Genomic DNA, 18,741 nt, shown 5'->3' with positions numbered 1-18,741 from the left:
CAGATAGTTTTCTTTGTCCCTTCCCTCCTCCCCACCCCCATTGAAGAAATATGTAAAATTAATTTGATATATGTATTTCCTTAGCTGGCTGACAGCTGAAAGCAGTGTATTTAAGTGCATTCGTTTGGTTGGCTGAGGGTGGTTGTTTCACAGTAGCACCAAATGGTAAGCACCTTTGGGTGATTTATTCTGTTCTGTGTGCTAGATAAACAGACATTGCTGATTTTACATCAAGGCTCTTGCTAGCTCATACATTTATTTTTCTCAGTCCCTAAAGCAGTAAAACACAAAAGAATCAGGATTGCTTTTGCTATTTGCTATAATATACTACTTATGATGGAAATGTTATCTTCCTATTTACCAAGGATAAATGAGGCTCAAATGAGCTTTATGCCTCTTGTCATTGATGTGATAGCATGACAACAACAAACGTTATTGCAAATGTCACTCACTGACTTGCATCTAGGCACTGATACTAGGTGTTACTGCTGTTCAATTCAGTGACATTTTGTTTACCCACTGGATTTCCAACACACAGATTTCTACTCGGGGTGCCTGCACCAGTTACTCTCATCATCTTAGTTATTAGCTTTGTTTCCACATGGCATGTCCCCAGATCTGTGCAATTTCGAGGCAATTGAATATGGAGCCATTAGCTATGGGCTCGCTGGATAGCCCAGTGAATCAGGAACTAATTTAACTTGCTACTGTGGGGGCTGTACATGCCACTACTCGTAAAGGTAGCCGAAATTCTAGCACAGGCTCTGCCTTTTAGCGCTGGTCATGTGTAGTCAGCTGAATGGTAATTGCTGCATACAGTGGAACTTCCTTCCATTCCATGTGGTCAGTTGTCATTGAACAAGTGTCCTCGAACATTAAACTATGCTTCCTGTTATAGCAAATAGATTACTTTAAGGCAGGAGTCTTCAGACTGGGGAGCGGGTTACCCCAGGGGGGAATCAAGTGATTACAGAGGGGCGCCAGGCTCTGGCCAAAAAGAAGCATTATGCAGATAACAGCGCTATGTTCTACACAGAAAAAATATAGAATTTTTAAAAAGGTAACAGAACTTAACTGCAACGTTTAAATAAGTCTACACTTGTTGAAACATTGCCAACTTAATAGACTAATTGTGAAAAAATCTGATAGGGACCCGATGACTTTTTTTCCACTGGTGGGGTGGGGGGGAGGAGGGGGAGCAGCATTAAAAAGTTTGAAAACCACTTCTTTAAGGGTAAAACAATTGTATACTTCACTGCAAGATACATGTGTATTTCAGAACATGTACATTTAGCTGCTTCGATATACATAAAGGTCTGTATTGTATGCCTGCTACTAAGTCTTTACTAAGTATCATAATTACATATGCATTTATAGGTTGAGTTATTTGTTAAAAAATCTACTCCCTTTAGCCCTTGTCCCATCCCTCCTCTTCACACCCATCCTAAACCTTTCTCACTGCTATGAACTTCCAAACATCCCTCTCAGACTTCTCCTTCCTTTTTAGCAGTTCACCCAGCTAACAGGCGCACATGTCCATTACTACGAATAACAGCTTACAATTGCCCTTTTTCTAATTCATTCCCATCATTCTATCCCTACTCAAGACACTACTAAACACAAAAGAACTTGAGCGCAAACATAGCACAACTAATCAACAAGAAAAACACAAATTACTAAAGTACTAACTATTTAACTCTAATCTTGGGTTACAGAGTAGCGTACTACTTGCTGCAAAACACTTCAGATCAGGGGTAGTTAGCGCTATAGAAATATAATTTACAATTACAGATTTTGTTACAGATTCAGTTATTACTACGTCAGAATGGTTTGCATAATAAATGTATGCTGCAGAACGGTGTGCCTATTAAATATAGAAGTGATAATATCAAGGGTACAAAATATCGACGACAAAATATTGGAAATGAATATTGACTTGTAAATAATTCTAGATTTTCTATAGAAACTTCACATATATGTGCCTGTGTGGTAAATGTATATTCAGGGTACATAGATGTGGAGTTAGAAATAGTAAATCTATACTTCCCTATAGACACGTACATTTTGATATTTTCTCCTTTGATATTCTTCATGTTGACATTCAGTAGTACAAACTGCATGACAGGATTTATGTTTTGCATCTATTATAAAGAGGTGGCAAAACAGGCCACTGAATAGGCCCCTTCAGATGAGGAAAGAACAGATGAAGGAGGTTGTTAAATGGTCTTGAACTTGGTAGTCATTCTGGAGTTTCGTGATAAAGGGTTTGCTGGTTTATAGGAAGATCAGGGGTTGTGGCTCACAGCCATCTGATCTAAACCATGACAACCTGAAAAGTCCCCACAGAAACTCCGGTGCTGGAAGTGGAAAGTAATAGTATTTAGCTTATGGGCTGAGGATTGCTTAAAAGTAACACAGGCTCAGTCAAAAGAAGGCATATCTAGATAGGGATTGAGATTTGTTAACATGCTGGGAAAGGAGGGGGGAAATAAAAACAAGTCAATCAAATTTAGTCAATCAATACATCTTATTTGATTATTAAAAAAAAAAGCATAAATGCACAACAGTATAAAAAAACCATGAAGACGTAAGATAAGATATTGTCACATAATGAATACTCTATGATAAATATCCAACATTTAAAACATAAGAGACTCTGTATGATGCAAGGCAAATTTAGGGAATGTACAATGCCAACACAGACCTCAAGGGAGCTAAGCAGCTGTAAAATATAATAAACCAGGTTTACATCTAGACATCAAAGTACTTCAGAGTAGCAGAATTAAAAACCTTGTAGTATAAATTCAGTAAAATAAAAAAATTAAAAAAAATTAACAGTTTACGAAGAATGTTCCTCACAAGTAAGTGAGAACAGCAGATGAATCATACTGGCCCAGAGGGAAACAGAGGTGGCATCTAATGATCCTTAGACTAAACCTTGTCTGGAGCATCCTGTCCCATGTGTTGGCCACTATTTCAATGCACGGCTCCAACCCATACACCGTTTTGATCAATAGATAATCAACGTTCAAAGTTTTCCGAAGTTCGTCCACTTACCTTTCCCTCTACCTGACATCTCTGAAATTGTCTTTTACCTAGGGCATATCCCTAACTGCTAGTTCATTTGCGTAGGAATCAAATAGAAGGCCTACCTAAGTTAGTACATCCTGCCTTAATATGACATAACCAGGGGATCCAAAGACCCATATCACAGGTTAGGCAGTTGGTTTAATGTCCTTTATTAAAAAATAACCTTAAAGTTACCCCATATAAAACAAAAAAAAATATTAAATGGGAGAAAATTAATATAATCTTTGACATGGGATAGCCCAAGTTCCTCATGAACCGCATAAGTTGGGAACCTTACAGTAAGACACACTGTTTTCTTCACCCTTTAGGCCACTAATAGCCTTATAAGCCTACAAGCCATAAACATAGATTAAACTCTGGAAGTATTTTCTTTTATATACTTCTTGCTTCTTTAAGATTTTGGAGGTCAGATTAAATAAAAAATCAAGAGTTTGAAAACTGTAGCCTCCTCTCGGCCAAGCAAGGCGCCTAACATCCCTGAGAATCAAAAGTAGGGTAGGGAGACTTATGGATTTTCGCTATTGGTTTGGATTCCAATTGGGTTCTCCCCATATAGTATGCCCAAATGTTATTCCTTTTTGATCACCCTATTTTGGACTTTTTACAGTGGGTGAGTCTCACCACTAGTTTCTCATCCACGTTAAACACATGGTAAATGGACTGTGTGTGTTGGTTATACATATGAACATGTGCTATACCTGGCTCAGAGGTGATACAGGTAGTCTCAGAAACCAAGGAATGGGAGTAAAGCTAACATTGGATATCGCTCATGTTTACATTCCTCCAAGCTAACAGCCATTATACACCATACAAACCTTGGTCACCCCACCTCAATTTCCCCGAATATGGCCACAGGCGATGGTTAGTGGGTTAGGGTCACAAAAAGTACTCTGGCAAACTGTCCCATCCACAATTCGACTCAAGAAAATCCTGGAAGCAAATGTATAATAAAATGTTGAATTGTGTCCTCCTTCAATATAAGTGGCCACAGAAAGATAAGAGGGAGCAACAAAACATTATGTGTTACAAAGATCAAGCTTAAGCAAATAAGAGTGCAGCTGGGTACCCCTGTGGTCACCTATACATGCAGGACCTGAAGAGGGGAAAGCATCAAAAAGTGTTCTACTGGGGTGCCTGTCAGGTTACGAAATTTGTTGGTAAAATTCCCTGCCAATATTAAATTTAAAACTGAACCTTAGTTATCAAAATTAAAGTCAAGTTCACCAATAAAATAAAAAAGGAGACCGATTGGGATTGTCTGTAGAAAATACATTATCATTATAAAAATTAATGATTATAATATAAAATCTTTGAGACCAGTTGACATGGAATGCTTTGAGTATCCCACTGAGGGTCTTAATGGGCAATATCTCACAATCTAAGGTAGTCTTATACCAAGTTAAAAGACCTACTCGGGCACACCCAAACACAGCCGGAGAGTCAGGAACACAAATGCAAGTAAATCCATCATAGGATGAGTCACTGGTGGGCCATGTTTCCTGTAAAAGAACAATGTTGAAGACAATGATGGATTTAATCGAGTCATCCAGACATGATTCGGCTGCCAGAGCAGCAATATTCCAATTTTGACAATTTAACCACATTTTGTGTTCAAGGTAGTGAAAGGGGTGGCAATGGAACTCAAGGATTACATTGCTATAGCTTTGTTTCTCAAACAGAGATTGGACTCATCTATAGATAAGGGTTTTTCGATGGCAACAATTCTGGTGGGCATGTTACGTATGGGGCTCCCCAGTCAGTCATTGCTGCACTGACTGGAAAAATGATTGGCATTAGATATGGGGAGGTGGGCGTGTTAACACGTCCCTTTATGATAAATTATTACACATTAGGACTCGTTTTAGGCCAATGAATCTTTTGACCCAGTTGAGAGACACTTTAGGACGAGATAGCTAATCAACATGTCAATCAATACGTCAATAATATCATCAATACTTATTACCACAATGCATTTTACTTTAGTCAATGACATTTAGTTAGACTCAGGACACCACCATGACCTTTCAGTCATGAATAACCACGCCAGTTTAGTATATTTTAGTGATTTTATTCCCTATTGGTTACAATACTACTAGAAAATTGATTAACCTCAAAACCAAGAAACACAATAGCATAGTCACAATATGGCAACTCTTATAAGATTTTATCAAAGCAAGAATCACAAACATCAGAATATAACATGGCGTAAACATAAACTATCCTTAGCAGAGTACTGTTAACAAAGCATTAATTCAGACATTTGTCCATTTGCATCAGTCTAGTGAACCCCTCTCAACTAACCTCTAATTAGCATTGGCATGTTGGGCTTCATGCAAAATAATTTATAACACCAATTTTGAAAACATCTAGCTATGGTCTCTATCAAAAGAGAAGCAGTTGGTACCTAGAAAGGAAAAGCAAACAGACAATCACAATTCCATTGTTATATAGTTACCCTCCAAGGTTTGAGTCAGCACTCAGGTTCAGTCTTCGTCTTCATGACATCAGTTTATTCGCCATCAGTCAGGAACTCAGTTCAGGCACAAAGGGCAAAGTGGCACTTCCCTCATAAGGAGGTAAAGTGTAAAATGGGCAATCTAAGGACAAGGATTATTCTAAGTAAAATCAGCAAGTCACCAAACAGTGTGACAAAGTTTCTGGATCATATCACCAGCATTTCCCTAACCATTCTAATCACTTCCGTGTGCCATAGGTTTTTATCCCTTTTTTGTTGTACATTCCCCTAAAATCTTATTGGTCAATGGGCTGCACCCCACTATCTTTACCCAGTTAAAATTGTATTATGTCATTAAATCTTTTACCCCGCATTAGTTCCCAGGAATTTTATTGGTCCATATGATTGACGTCTTTAAAGGTAGAATGTCCGGTATGATTTCATCCTTTTGTAATTCTTTGTGCATCTTCGGTCAGTAGCTCCATTGTCCCTACCGGTTTGGGCGACCTTGTATTTAACATTAGTCTACACTGTTGCATTTGGTTAATTCATTTTTTACAAGCGCGGTGAACTTCATGAGAACAGATCTACTATAGTTACATTCAGCTTCTAGTTTGAAGAAAACAAGAGTTCATGTCCTTTAGCGAGTCAGCACATTGCACGTTAGCAAAAATACATTTAATATGAGAGCCAGGCAGCTAGGCTACGGCTCATGCTAACTTAAGGCCTACTGATTTATTTGCAGCATTTTAATAACATAATCATTAATAATTAGTGTAAAACTATCCTCTAATATAAGAATTCATCAACATTAGTCATTTTTATTAGTCCCCTTATACATTAGTGGCCACTCCCCGTGGGCACATTTCAAGCGCACGTTATGATAAAATACATTAGCACATTTTCTAAGCAGCATTATCACACATTAGTTCATAAACATTTCATGTTAATATAGATTATATAAGCTACACTTTCTCAGGCGCATTGTTTAAAGGCTCTGATGATAGAGGGCAAGTAGGGGCCTGCGAGCTCCAAACTTAAATCCCTATGAAAACAGCCTACTGCAATATCTTTAGTAATATGTTGTCTAGTTAGACCCTATAAGAAGATTGAATCAGCTAATCTGCAACAAGCATGCACAATCTAATGGTTTGTTTCTTATCTGATTAAATTACAGAGATGTGGTACTGGGTGTTCCTGTGGGCGCTGTTCTCTTCTCTTTTTGTCCATGGAGCAGCAGGTGTGTTAATGTTTGTGATGCTACAGCGGCATAAGCATGGCAGATTAATATCTGTCATTTTGGTCAGTGTTGGATTTCTGGCATCAGTGACTGGCGCTATGATCACAAGTAAGTTTTTTGTTATGTATTTTATCAATGAATGTATATGTTATTTCTATAAAACAAACCTAGACACAAGTCAGCAGAGAGCTGTATAAGGTGAAAGACAAGCATAAAGTAACGAGTAACATGAGAGGTTGCTCGGTTGTGGACGGTTAATGCATTGTGATGTGATGTTCTTTAATGATGCACGGCCTTCTTCTCTTTCCTAAATTGGAGCGGCGTTGGGGCAGTCTTGATGGGTACAGGGATGTTATTCCAGGTCCTGGGTGTACAAATACTGTCTTGTTTTTAATTTGTTTGTGCTTCATAGTCTGCAGTCTGACTGTGTCCTGGCTGCGATGTGCCGAGAACCACCAGACATATTTTAAAAAATGTGATTAACTTTTAAAACCATTCTAGCAAAAGTTGTTGCCTGTATACACTTGAAGCTGTACTGTTCCTGTAGAAGGCTCTTTGAGCTTCAAGAGGTCAGTTGAAGGACGCACCAGCAGAACCAAACGTAGCACTGCAGGGCACACGAGATGGCCACAGAAATGCCACCAGCCTAGTACTCGGACAGATGTGGTTCTGGCTTTTGCTGCTGCTATTTCCCCAGGACACTTAATAGCATTGCTATGGCAATATCCTGCAGTCCAGCAACTGGGGATAAGGAAGTCTTAGACTCCTACCACTTTTGTGACAGCTCAGCTTCCTGGATCACCACAGGTTCGGTGCAAACAGCACAGCTCAACAAGTCCCTATCTTTTTCCTTTAGCAGCCATATCAAATATGTTCTGTTATGTGTTCTGTTCTGAGCAGTGTGTAGCGGCCTAATAACCAGTGTGTGGGGGCATTTTAAACTTTTGACCAAGCAGTCCCAGCACTAAGATACCATTTTGTGGTTGGCACTCTAGTGGCTGGACACTCACTTCAGTTAATTTTTGGGAGCACTTAAGGACAGACATGATGCAGATGTGCAGTGGGTGCACCGCTGGCGCACCAGATGCACACCAAAGGCAAGCTCTTCTGTGTCTATCCGCATCCAGAGCATGGCCAGCGCCAGCTATGTTGCCAGTGAGTCCTGTCAGTACATTCCACCATTCACTTTCTTCGAGGTTAGACTTAATTTTCGGCTTTCTAATTCAACATATTAATCGGACTGACAGAATGGGAGGAGCTATTGAGGGTGATTTATCAATCTTATTTTACCTGCTCTGCTCACAAGCTGGAGGATATTGGACCCATAGAAGATCTTTTCCTTTCGATCACTATACGCTCTGTGTTCATGGTTTCTAGTGCTTGAAATTATAGACCCCCTGATGGCTCAATTGACTCATTTGCTTGCCTTTCTAATCTGTTGGGTCAATTAGGTTCCAATTTTATGGTCCTTGACAACATTATTTTGCATATGAATAAAACTGATTTCCCAAATTCAGCACAGTTTTTGACCACTTTATAAGGTTTTAATCTAGGCTAGCTTGTGAAGGAACGAATGCACAAGGCAGGGCATACCCTAGATCGAATTTTTGCTGACCCTCTAAATCTTTCAGTTAGGCCTGCTCTACAACAAACATAAGCATATCACTTTCTTATTCTTTTTCGATCACCTCCCCCTGCCCTCCCCAGACTATGGAATCCGACAAATAGAGACCACAAAACCTTGAGATCTTGGCAAACAAATCTCTGAATCCTCTTTAACGGAGACACTTATACATATGCCTCTAGAATTGATAGTTACCCTGGATGGGGTATAAAAAAACTTTAATGTCTGGCTTACAGAAGCGTTTGATCATATCTCCCTTAAAACAACCTCGGATTGTTAAAAAATTACTATGTCTGCTCCCTGGATCACAGCGGATTTAAAAAAAAAGATTGGCCCTGTGTAAAAGACTTGACCTTATTTAGAGGAAATCTTATGATGCTGAGGCCTTATACAATAGCTCTGAAATTCTATTGCAGGGATATTATCAGAGCTTACAAGGAATACATCTCCACCTCTGTTGCAAAGGCAGTCAATAAACCTCAGGAGCTTTTAAAAATTGTGAATTCCTTCCTGTCCCCAAGTGCTCTTCAGAATAAGCCCAGTGCTTCCGTAAATATGTGTGAGCAGCTTTCAGAGTTTTTTCAAACAAGATTCGAGCTATCTATGACCAATTCCCTAAAATTCGGGATCCATTTCTGGCCTGGAGGTGTCAGCTGTTCCCCATGCCCATTCCTTGCAACTTTTAGTCCTATATCTCTCGAGGACTCTCTACTAGAACTGAGTGCAAGTTTTGTTCTCCTTGGACCAGTGTCCACCTGACATTCTTTAAAAGGTGTCTTCCACAGCGAACGCTATCTTGAATAAGCTGATGAATTCTTCCATTGACTCGGCCCTAGTTTATAAGTATTTGAAATAGGTTCTCCTGCTTCTTTTACTCAAAAAACTGACGCTGACCCAGGACCTTCAGCAACTGCAGAACAATTTCTCGTCTGCTGGCCATGACTAAAATTTTGGAAAAGCTTGTGAACAAACAACTCTCACATTGTTTTTTTTAGTCTAACTGCCTGTCACACAACTCTGTGTGGCTTTATTACTGGATATAGCACTGAGTCAGCCCTCCTGGAAGTCTTGGAATTTATAAAAGAGAACCTTGATCAAAACTAAGTGCCCATGGTTGTGCTCCTAGACTTACCTTCAGCTTTCGACAAGCTCTCACAAGAGATTCTTCTGGGTAGGCCTAGGGACATAGGGCCGCGCCCTCTTGTGATTTACGTGTTTCCTGGAAAACAGGACACAAGCTGTCCTGTTATCTCCGTTCTCCTCTATGGCAAAATCGCTTGAGTGTGGAGACCCGCAGGGCTCCGCCCCAAGTCCCACCCTTTTTAACATTTATCTGAAGCCCCTAGCCAGCCTAACTGAAACTTGGGGTGATTTCCTACGCCGACGACACCGGGCTGCTTTTATCCTTTTAAGAGAAGAACACGTCCACCCTTAAACCTTTTAAAGTGGGCCTAAAATCTGTTGGACATTGGATGAGCGATAATGTCCTCAGGTTTAACTCTTATAAAACAGCGCTCCTCTTTTTTGGTACTATGGTACTAGTTGCTATCCTGATGCATACAGTTGGTGGCTTTCGGAACTGGGTGCCCTGTCCTTTCTTACACCAACTACTTGGAATCTTGGGGTCATCTTTAATTCTGACCTTCCCTTTACGCCCCAAGTAAAAAGTGTATTGGCTAGCTGCTTTGCCTTTCTTAAATCTCTAAGAATGTTACATCTTGTGTTGAAGGACATGCGTAAGACTACTGTTCACTCCGTAGTGAAGTCCACATTAGACTATGCAAACAGTCTTTATTTGGGTTTGCTTGCTTACTTGCTGCGTTGTCTACAGAGCACGCAAAATACAGCTTTCAGACCGATCCTGAAAATTCTCTTTTCTCAAACAGTAACACCCCATCTCCGAAACCTTCATTGCCTGCCTATTGTTAAATGAGTCCCATTTAAGGTGCTCACCTTAGCCTTTAGAACACTGTACCTTAAAGGACCTGCATATCTAAGAGGGTGAATTAAATCCTATTCCCAATCCCGTTCTTTGAGATCCAGCAGTCAAAGCCCACTTCAAACTCCTCAGGTGCACAAAGCAAGAAGAGGAGGAAGATAGTTTGCTTTCCTGACTGCTGGACTCTGGAATGCGCTTCCTACTAGCCTCAAGCTTGCTTCCTCTGAAGCATTTTTTTAGAAAAATTTGAAAACTTTTCTTTTTAAATTGGCAGTCTAATTTTTGCTTTTCTGACCTAGACCACTGGTATTGGGACACCTCTTTGGAGGCAGCTGTGCGCTTTAGAAATTATTTTTGCATTGTATTGTATTTTATTGTATTGTATTTTATATTGTACCAAATGAAGATGCCACAGCAGGTTGTAGGGTTACATAGGGCCCCCTGGTAAATGTGCTTCTGGATTTCCAGGACCACGTTTCAGCATCAGCCTGCTATTGAGAGCGAAAGTTGTGAATGGACTTCTGTAACAACTTTTTGAAGGCAGTCTAAATTGAAAGACGATGTTGCTTCACAATGTTGGGGAGCGGTCATAAAATTTTCCTTTCGCAACCAAGAATAGGAACATAATGCTGTGTCTGTACTCCATGCTTTTTGATCCTCAGATAAACACAGAAATGCAATTATTGCTATGGGTAAACTGCAAGGCTCTGTTGACCCTTCAGCGACCAAGTGTAAGAAATCGTTAGCATTTGCACAGCGTCAATGCCAAAAGGATTGACTGAGATAATTCTAGGCTGATAGTCCTCAAAATGAATCAGTTCTGCCTGAGATATGAGTGAATGGCTTTGAAGAACATGTTGGGACAAGTTAGAGCCCTATAATCCTCAGGAGTCTACAAACTGTATGTGAAAGAAGCCTTTCTAGCAGTAACAGCGAAGGAAGAATACACTGCCAAAGTGAAACATAAGATCATGATACAGAAGGCTACACAAGAATGTTGGACAAAGGTCCACCTGCAGAAATTATCGTGGCAAGACAGCAAACTAGAAAGACTATCCCGTCCAAATGTGAATGTTCTCGGCAAGTATTAAACAAAATATCTTGTGAATGTGTGCTGATCCACTGACTAACATTTACTGTCAGGAAGATCAGGGTGTCAGGAGATCCTTTGGAGTATCTCCTGAGTGAGTTAGCTGATGAAGTATAAGTAACTTCCCTGACGTCTTGTGATACACTGAAAAAACAGACACAGCCAAAATGCTGAGCAACGATGCAATGAAGGGTGGTGATTGCCTTCTTGAAACTAGCTCCATTGTCAAGATTTTGGCAGCTGAACAATTCAGAGCCCTTTGAATTCAGCTGAAACGGAAAAAAACACTGAAGCAAAAGACAAAGAGTTTATTTTTTGAGCTGTCACACAGAGACAAAGCTGATCCAATATGGAGCCGGCATCAGTGCGTGTGCGGTGGAAGACATCCTGGCTGAATATCAGCCTCTGTTCGGTGAACAGTGTGACAAACAAGAAGGTTAATGCTTCACATCTCCCATTTGATAGAGACTGTGGCTCCCAAACCCTGGCTCATCCCCTGAAGGGTCCAACACTGTGGTCTTCAAATGGTGCAAGAGACGTCAAGATAAAAAATTAACTTTATCTGCTCCAAACCGCCCCCAACCTCCAGTGGGACTCTGCTGATATCTTTACTGCCATTTATTTTTATTTTTACAACACAAGCTAGTCGCTCAGTCGACCACTCAGGCTTTCTCATTGTGAGCAACAACATCCTGTGTTTTTATCGTTGATAAACGATTTATTTAAGTAATCGTCCGTAAAAATGACACAAATAAATACAGAGATTTTACAAATACATATTTTATTGTTTAAAAACATCAAAAGAAAATACATTTATAGCAGGTTAAAATATCTTTAAAGATGTTACAATAACTAAGCCACTCCAAGACTAACCCTAAACACACTTTGAGTGGGTTGTTTGTTATTTCATGATTATTGACTATACACTTAAAAATTGGTGGCCCACAAAATGGAAGCTTTGGTCCAGCAAACATCAAATAATCTAACAATAGATATTTAACATTAAAGTTAGCCCCCTAACAAGCCAGTACATCTAGCCGAAAGTCAGTGGCGCAGTATATGGGGTGAAAGGCAGAGATGCAATCAGCTAGTGGATCTAGCCTGGGAATTCAAAATTCTGAGAGGGGAAGCAGTGTAGTCTTCCTAAAAGTGGTGTTTCTTCTGCTTTGTACGAAATTGAAGATAAATATGTGCAGTCGAGGTGGATACAAATTGTGTGTGTACAGATGTAGAAAGCCTGCTGTCAATTGTTTTTTTTCTCTTGGTCATCTTTTTTTTACATTGTGATGGTGTGCTGGGTGCCACCGGTTATTAAAAGCTGGGTGCCACCGGTTATTATAAGCTTGTCAACCGGATAGTGGGCAGGGGATTCGTAGATGATACAGCTAGTGGTGAATGTGGCAAGGTTCGGTAAGTTGAGCCAGAGTTTTTAATATTTATAAATTCTTTCTTAATTCAGATGTGTTTAAGTTAGCATAACTAGGCCACAGTCGACAGACACCACAAGGTCACAGCCAGCTTGCATTGACAACTGTTCCGAAAGAAATGTGTACTTTCAGAAAGAAACTTACCTGGGCGAGCCTTTCCAGGTGTCTGTCTGTGTGCTTTTCTATTTCAGACAAAATAAGTCTCTCTATGGTGTCTGTTGTTGCTAAATTTGAATGATGTTAATGTGCCTTCCTCACAAGAAGGAAGTGTCCAGAATGTCCCTGTATGTTATAATATCTAAGGCCTTTTGCCGAAGCTCAAACTAAAGAGCCATTCAGCATCTGGACGTATTATTCTTGAAGATGCATAAATGAACTAATTAATATTAATTAACATTCATAAAACATATTAATATGCAACAAAGTAGAGGTTTCTTAGAGGCAATTTATTTGATGTGTCTTGTGCATTTGAGCAGTCATTGGTTAATTCGCATATATATTTGTTCATTCATCCCTAATTTGCCATTTCACACCATGCCGAGTGTGGGGCCTTTCCACCTACAATCTCAAAAATGATGTTTTTAGAAAATATGCCTGTCTTTTGGCTTAATTCTTAGGGAGGAGCAGACTCAATACTTGTCTGTTCATCTGACCTATTAGATTGTGCAGATTCTGTTCTAGTCTTTCATTTGATTTAGACCTAGGACCCGCACAGAGTCTGCCACAATCGAAAATCAGAGAGTCTATTTCTGAATTATACTTTGATTCTGGCTGTTGACTTGCTTTTGAGGTATACCTTATGTGGATCCTCTCACTTTTGCTTTATTTGTTTCACTTCTGATTTGCTGGAAGCACAGGATAGAAAACAGAAAATGGTACCCCATTGGAAGGGTGCAATTCTCTTTTTTTTAAACTTGACTCTTTAGGTGTAAAGCAAGATAGGATTATGTGTTGCTTGTTTTAATCAAACAAGTTGAGAGTTTTACACACACACTGTAGAAGGTCATGAAGGCAACAGATGAGCAGCATTTATTCATATACAAAATAGCGATCCAGGGTTTTTAGGACAGTACTGATAAACACCTTACATCTCACCCAAGGGTGGCCCTGCTGCAGGCTTTTTAATAGCTTAAGCTATTCCTAATCGCCCATCATGGGCACCCTAAGACATAAAGTCTGACCAAATGGCAGCCAGTCGTAGAAAGAATAATGACTGAATAAACTGTCTAGGAGGAGTCAAAATGTCCACAAAATTCTAGAAGGTAACCCGGGTGTGAAGTTATGAATGCCTTTTGAAGCTCGTCCTCTCATTGTGACTGAGATCAAGGGCACGACGGTACTAGCTACATGCGAGAACTTCCGCATCACAAGTAAAGGATGTTAACAATAATTCTGAAGAGAATGCAATAAAGAGCGAGGGAATGATTTTCCCCAAGATCTGTTTGACCTTTTATGATAGAGAAGGTAATGTTAGATACACAGACTGACCAGAACAGGCAAACAACGAGGCTTCCTCACTGGTTAAAGCTTTTACAGACCCGGGCATGTCGGCTCAGTGACCACGCAGGTCACAATACAGTTTATGATCTTTGCCAGAAGAGTAATTCGCACTGTAAAACTACCTTTGTTAATGGTTCACAATGTACAGCAGGGATGTAGGGTATGAGCTTGAAGCAGTTCAGCGCCTTTACAAAAGTTCGACAGCTCAGCCAGCCTCCTGAAGCACACAGTTATGGCACCAGACTTTGCTCCACAAGCGAAATAAGGAAGAGCTGTGTTGTGGCTGCCAACTCATGCTCTTGTGTGTGCCAAGAACTTATGCTAATGTTGCCATTGTATTCCTGCTTGAATGCTACTGACCTTGCACATGTGCTCTGCTATTTAAGATTGCATTCTTGCCTAATTTTCACAGGACTGTCAACGTTTTAGAACTGAATTCATATCCGAGCAGTGGGTCACATTTACCCAGTTATTTTGTTCCTTCTAGTAAGACGGGTCAAAGCTGAAAAATAAGGAAAGTTGTTGGGCAAACCACATGTCTTGGCTAATTCTTTAGCCCCATTATGTGACAACTTTGGAAACGGAGAGGAAACGACAGGCCCTGAGGATCTGGCAAAGAAACAAGAAAGGGCATAATATACAGGATCATGGCTAGCCAATCCCAAACAACCTAACTAAACAGAAGCCACTTCTTTTAGTACACAAGGACATTGAACTTTTGCACACTAACCACACATACTACTATTATGACTTGAACTGCACCTTCTAGTCCTAAACGGCAAGTGTAAGATGTGAGTCACTGAAGCAGTCACACTTCTCCAACTTCTATACACCTTGATGTGAAAATAGCATCCACAACACTTTTCCATTAACATTAGAGCACATTCCACCAAAGAAATGTTTAACAACATAAGTCAGCTGAGATAATGCTCCCCTGGTTGGGTGAATCCTAAGGAGATGTTGGCATATCTTTCATCATCGTTAAGGCTAGGCTACAGTAACAACCTCATTTTAGACGTCATGTAGTAGTTTAACATTCACCAGCATTAACATCTAATTGCTGCTGCTTTTCTAAGCCATAAAGCAAGTAAAGGACCGGTATGTCTTGCTGGTTCTAGCTTTGCACAACGGGATCCTTTGAGCCAGTAAGTTTACATACTTACATGCGATTCACATGATAAAGTGATTGATCTAACATTTTTTATCTGATAGAGACTTCTAGTTGCAGATTCCTTACCTCAGAATTTCCCCCAGGCGTCAGACTGGATCTGGAGATTTTTCTTCGAGCAGTACCCCTGCGCGCCGTCAGGGGGTGTTGGTCGACTACACGGGCATCGTTGTTATGGTGGTAGCCGTGATGACTTCGCGGTCGTATATAGGCACCACCCCAGCGCGCTGACATAAGTTGTTTTCTTTCCGCGCCAGCCTACGTGCAGATCCAGAGAAGAGCTACCCCCTAGTCATTTTTTTACTACAGCGATACGTTTGTCGTTATATTTTTGTCAAGTTTTGATGCGACAAGGGATGTCCCGTAAGACCGGATTCAAACCCTGTGACGCCTGTCACCAAATGATGTCCGTGAGGGATTCGCACCTTGTCTGCCTCTGATGTCTGAAGCTCAACCATGACCCAAAGTCAGGCTCTGAGTGCCGGACCATGAACGCAAAAGCTTTGAGGAGGCGGTCCCTGAAGTCATGGTGGCCCGGCGTCGCTCCCAGTCTCGTTCAAGAGGAAGGTCAGGAGACCAGTCATGGAGTCATCACCACTTCTACTTGTCCAAGTCATCTGGATGGTCGGGTCACAAGAAGAAGTCGTAGAAGCCCAAATATTCTCCGACTTCGCCCCGTTGCTCGAATGACGCAATGCGGTAAGAACGCCGACCCTATAAGCCTCCATCTTCGGAGCCTCCATCTGGGTCTGCTCCACACCTCCCCGACTTGCTGGGAGCCGGTGCCACCCCTGCCCAACTCAAAGAATTTTATGAGGCCATGCGCCTCATCTTTTGGCAGACCAACCAACCCTCGGCACCTCGGGCCCAGGAGAGTCGGTGAGGTCCCCCTTGGGTCCCAAGTCGTCAGCTTTGGCCCGACTCTAGAGGGCAACTTCGGATCCGTGCCGGCGCCGGTCGTGCCAGTGCGACCTTCCCCTGGCATCGGTTGGGCTGTCCTGCTTTACTTCAGAGTGAGAGGGAACAAAGTGAAAGGAATGCAAAGAATGCAGCACTCTTAGACTGAGTAATGAATTTATTAAGGCATTTGTCAAATTACACGAAGATAATAACTTGAGCAGCACACATGCAACTCTTAAAATAATCACAGCAGTAGAACAATAATGAACAAAGAAAATACATCAACAATAAATATAATATATATATATATATATATATATATATATATATATATATATATATATATATGTGTGTAGTGACTATGTATTCATGCATGCACACCCCAAAGCTAGATATAAGAATTAAACATGCATCACCATGTGGCTTGACTCCACCATCATCCTTTGTCTGCCAAATTCAAGTTGTGGAACCCTTTTCAACTTAGACAAAAGAGAACAACCCTGATGGGATTACTCTCTGAGCAATGCTTCCATTCCCAGAGATAAGTTACTTCTTTCTCAGTGGTCAAGCTTCCCCAGCTTATATACTTTAAGCAAACTTAAGAGGAAGGTTCTAGAAACCTCTTTCTTTGAGAAAGTTGTGCATCTCAAGTGCTGGCCTTACAAGGCCAGTTTTGAAAAAACATGATAGAGACTGGCCATATCTCACAGTGTATTTCCAAGACAGAGCTGTACTCTGACTCCCATAAACATTCTCAGCCTGGTACATCCTTATATGTAATCCTCCCCCATGTTATGTTCCCTTACCTGTTGAGAAAAAGTGAAACAAGCTATGCACGGAAAAATACCTGCGCCACCAATGTGATGACGTTTGAAGCTAAGCACAAAATGGAATCAGTGATCAAGATGGAGCCGGTGGTTAAATACAGATAGCATTACATGGGCCCACAATCAATGTTGATCTTATACGGTTCCTAGACGACCCGGAATTGGAACGGTGTCAGACGATGCCAATTCCATATCCCATGGACTCTCCTGGGCCCAGGGCGGATCCATACCCCTATTCCTATGGGTATGGATATGGGGATTGTGTAGAGGGGTCGCTGGGCCCTTTAGAATACCAGCTTTACTCTCACATGGACTCTGTTCATGATTTGGGCGATGCCAGTGGGTTAGATGCCTCCCCTGACGCTGGCATGCTTTTTCCCCCTACCGTGGCTACAGAGGAGGGAGCATCATACTCTATGTTGGTGAGAAGGGCTGCTGAGGTTTTGGACCTCGAGCTTCCTTCTGTGGAGGTAAGGACTAACCAACTGACTGAGGTGCTTCAGCCTGGGGCCTCCAATTCGGAACCCCTCCTTCCCTTCAATGAAGCCCTTACGGATGTCCTTCTGGGTATCTGGTCCAAACCTTGCAAAGGGGCTCCTGTGAATAGGATGGTTGCCTGACGTGGTCGACCTGCACCGACCAACCTAAAATTCCTGGCCCAATACCCTCCATCTGAGAACCATGTCATCCAAGCTTCGCCATCCTCTGGCGCATTCCCTAGCGCTCACCCGGACAGGGAATTTAAAAAACCTGGATTACTTGGGGATGAAAATGTTTTCTTCCACCAATCTAGCATTGTGGTCCGTGAACACCGCATGATTTTTGGGCCGATACTCCCATGCTCTTTGGGATACAGTCGCACATGTGCTGCTTTGAGTCCCGGACCGTTCCCTCCCAAGCCGTTACGGTTGGGAGAGATGCTGCAAAGTTCATGATTCGTTATGTACTGGACACGACTGACTCACTGGGCAGATCGGTTGCATCAACAGTGGCCTTGAGGCGCCACACCTGGTTGAGGGTGTCTGGCTTTTCAAGGGAATGTCCGGGAATCCTTGACGGACATGCCCGTTGATGGCACCCGTCTCTTCAGAGAAAAAGCGTACTCGGTGCTCGAGCAATTTAAGGATTTCTGTGCTACGGCTCGATCCCTTGGCCTCGTAGCTGCTCCTCCCCATACACAGTCCGCTTTTAACTCCTTTCGTGGCTACGGAAGGGGCTCCCAACCACGTGTCCGTGCTGTACAGCCTCTGTGCAGACGTGGGATCCCACAAGCTTGAGGATCAGTGAGCCAGCAGTCCACCCAGTCTACCCTCACTCCCTACTCTGCCTCCAAGCCTTCCTAGTCCTTTGGAACATCCGGAACCAGTTGGTGGCAGGATCAGCCATCACCGGCCCCACTGGGAATCCATTACCACAGACAGGTGGGTGTTACAAATTGTCCAAAGGGGGTACTCACTCCGTTCGAGGCTTCTCCATCCATG

The 18,741-nt window shown here is 41.7% G+C and overlaps 1 protein-coding gene across 1 annotated transcript in view; it reads left to right on the top strand.

Annotated features, from left to right (window-relative positions):
• TMEM170B (transmembrane protein 170B) overlaps window positions 1-18,741 on the top strand; it is a 179,002-nt gene that overhangs the window by 101,840 nt on the left and 58,421 nt on the right. The window contains exon 2 of the mRNA XM_069218832.1: window positions 6,723-6,893. Coding sequence (XP_069074933.1) covers window positions 6,723-6,893 — 171 coding nt within the window. The remainder of the gene's footprint in view (window positions 1-6,722; window positions 6,894-18,741) is intronic.

Source organism: Pleurodeles waltl, chromosome 2_1, assembly GCF_031143425.1.
Source record: "Pleurodeles waltl isolate 20211129_DDA chromosome 2_1, aPleWal1.hap1.20221129, whole genome shotgun sequence".
NCBI lineage: Eukaryota > Metazoa > Chordata > Amphibia > Caudata > Salamandridae > Pleurodeles > Pleurodeles waltl.
Note: the sequence above shows the minus strand (reverse complement) of the source record. Positions and strands in the feature narration are given on the sequence as shown.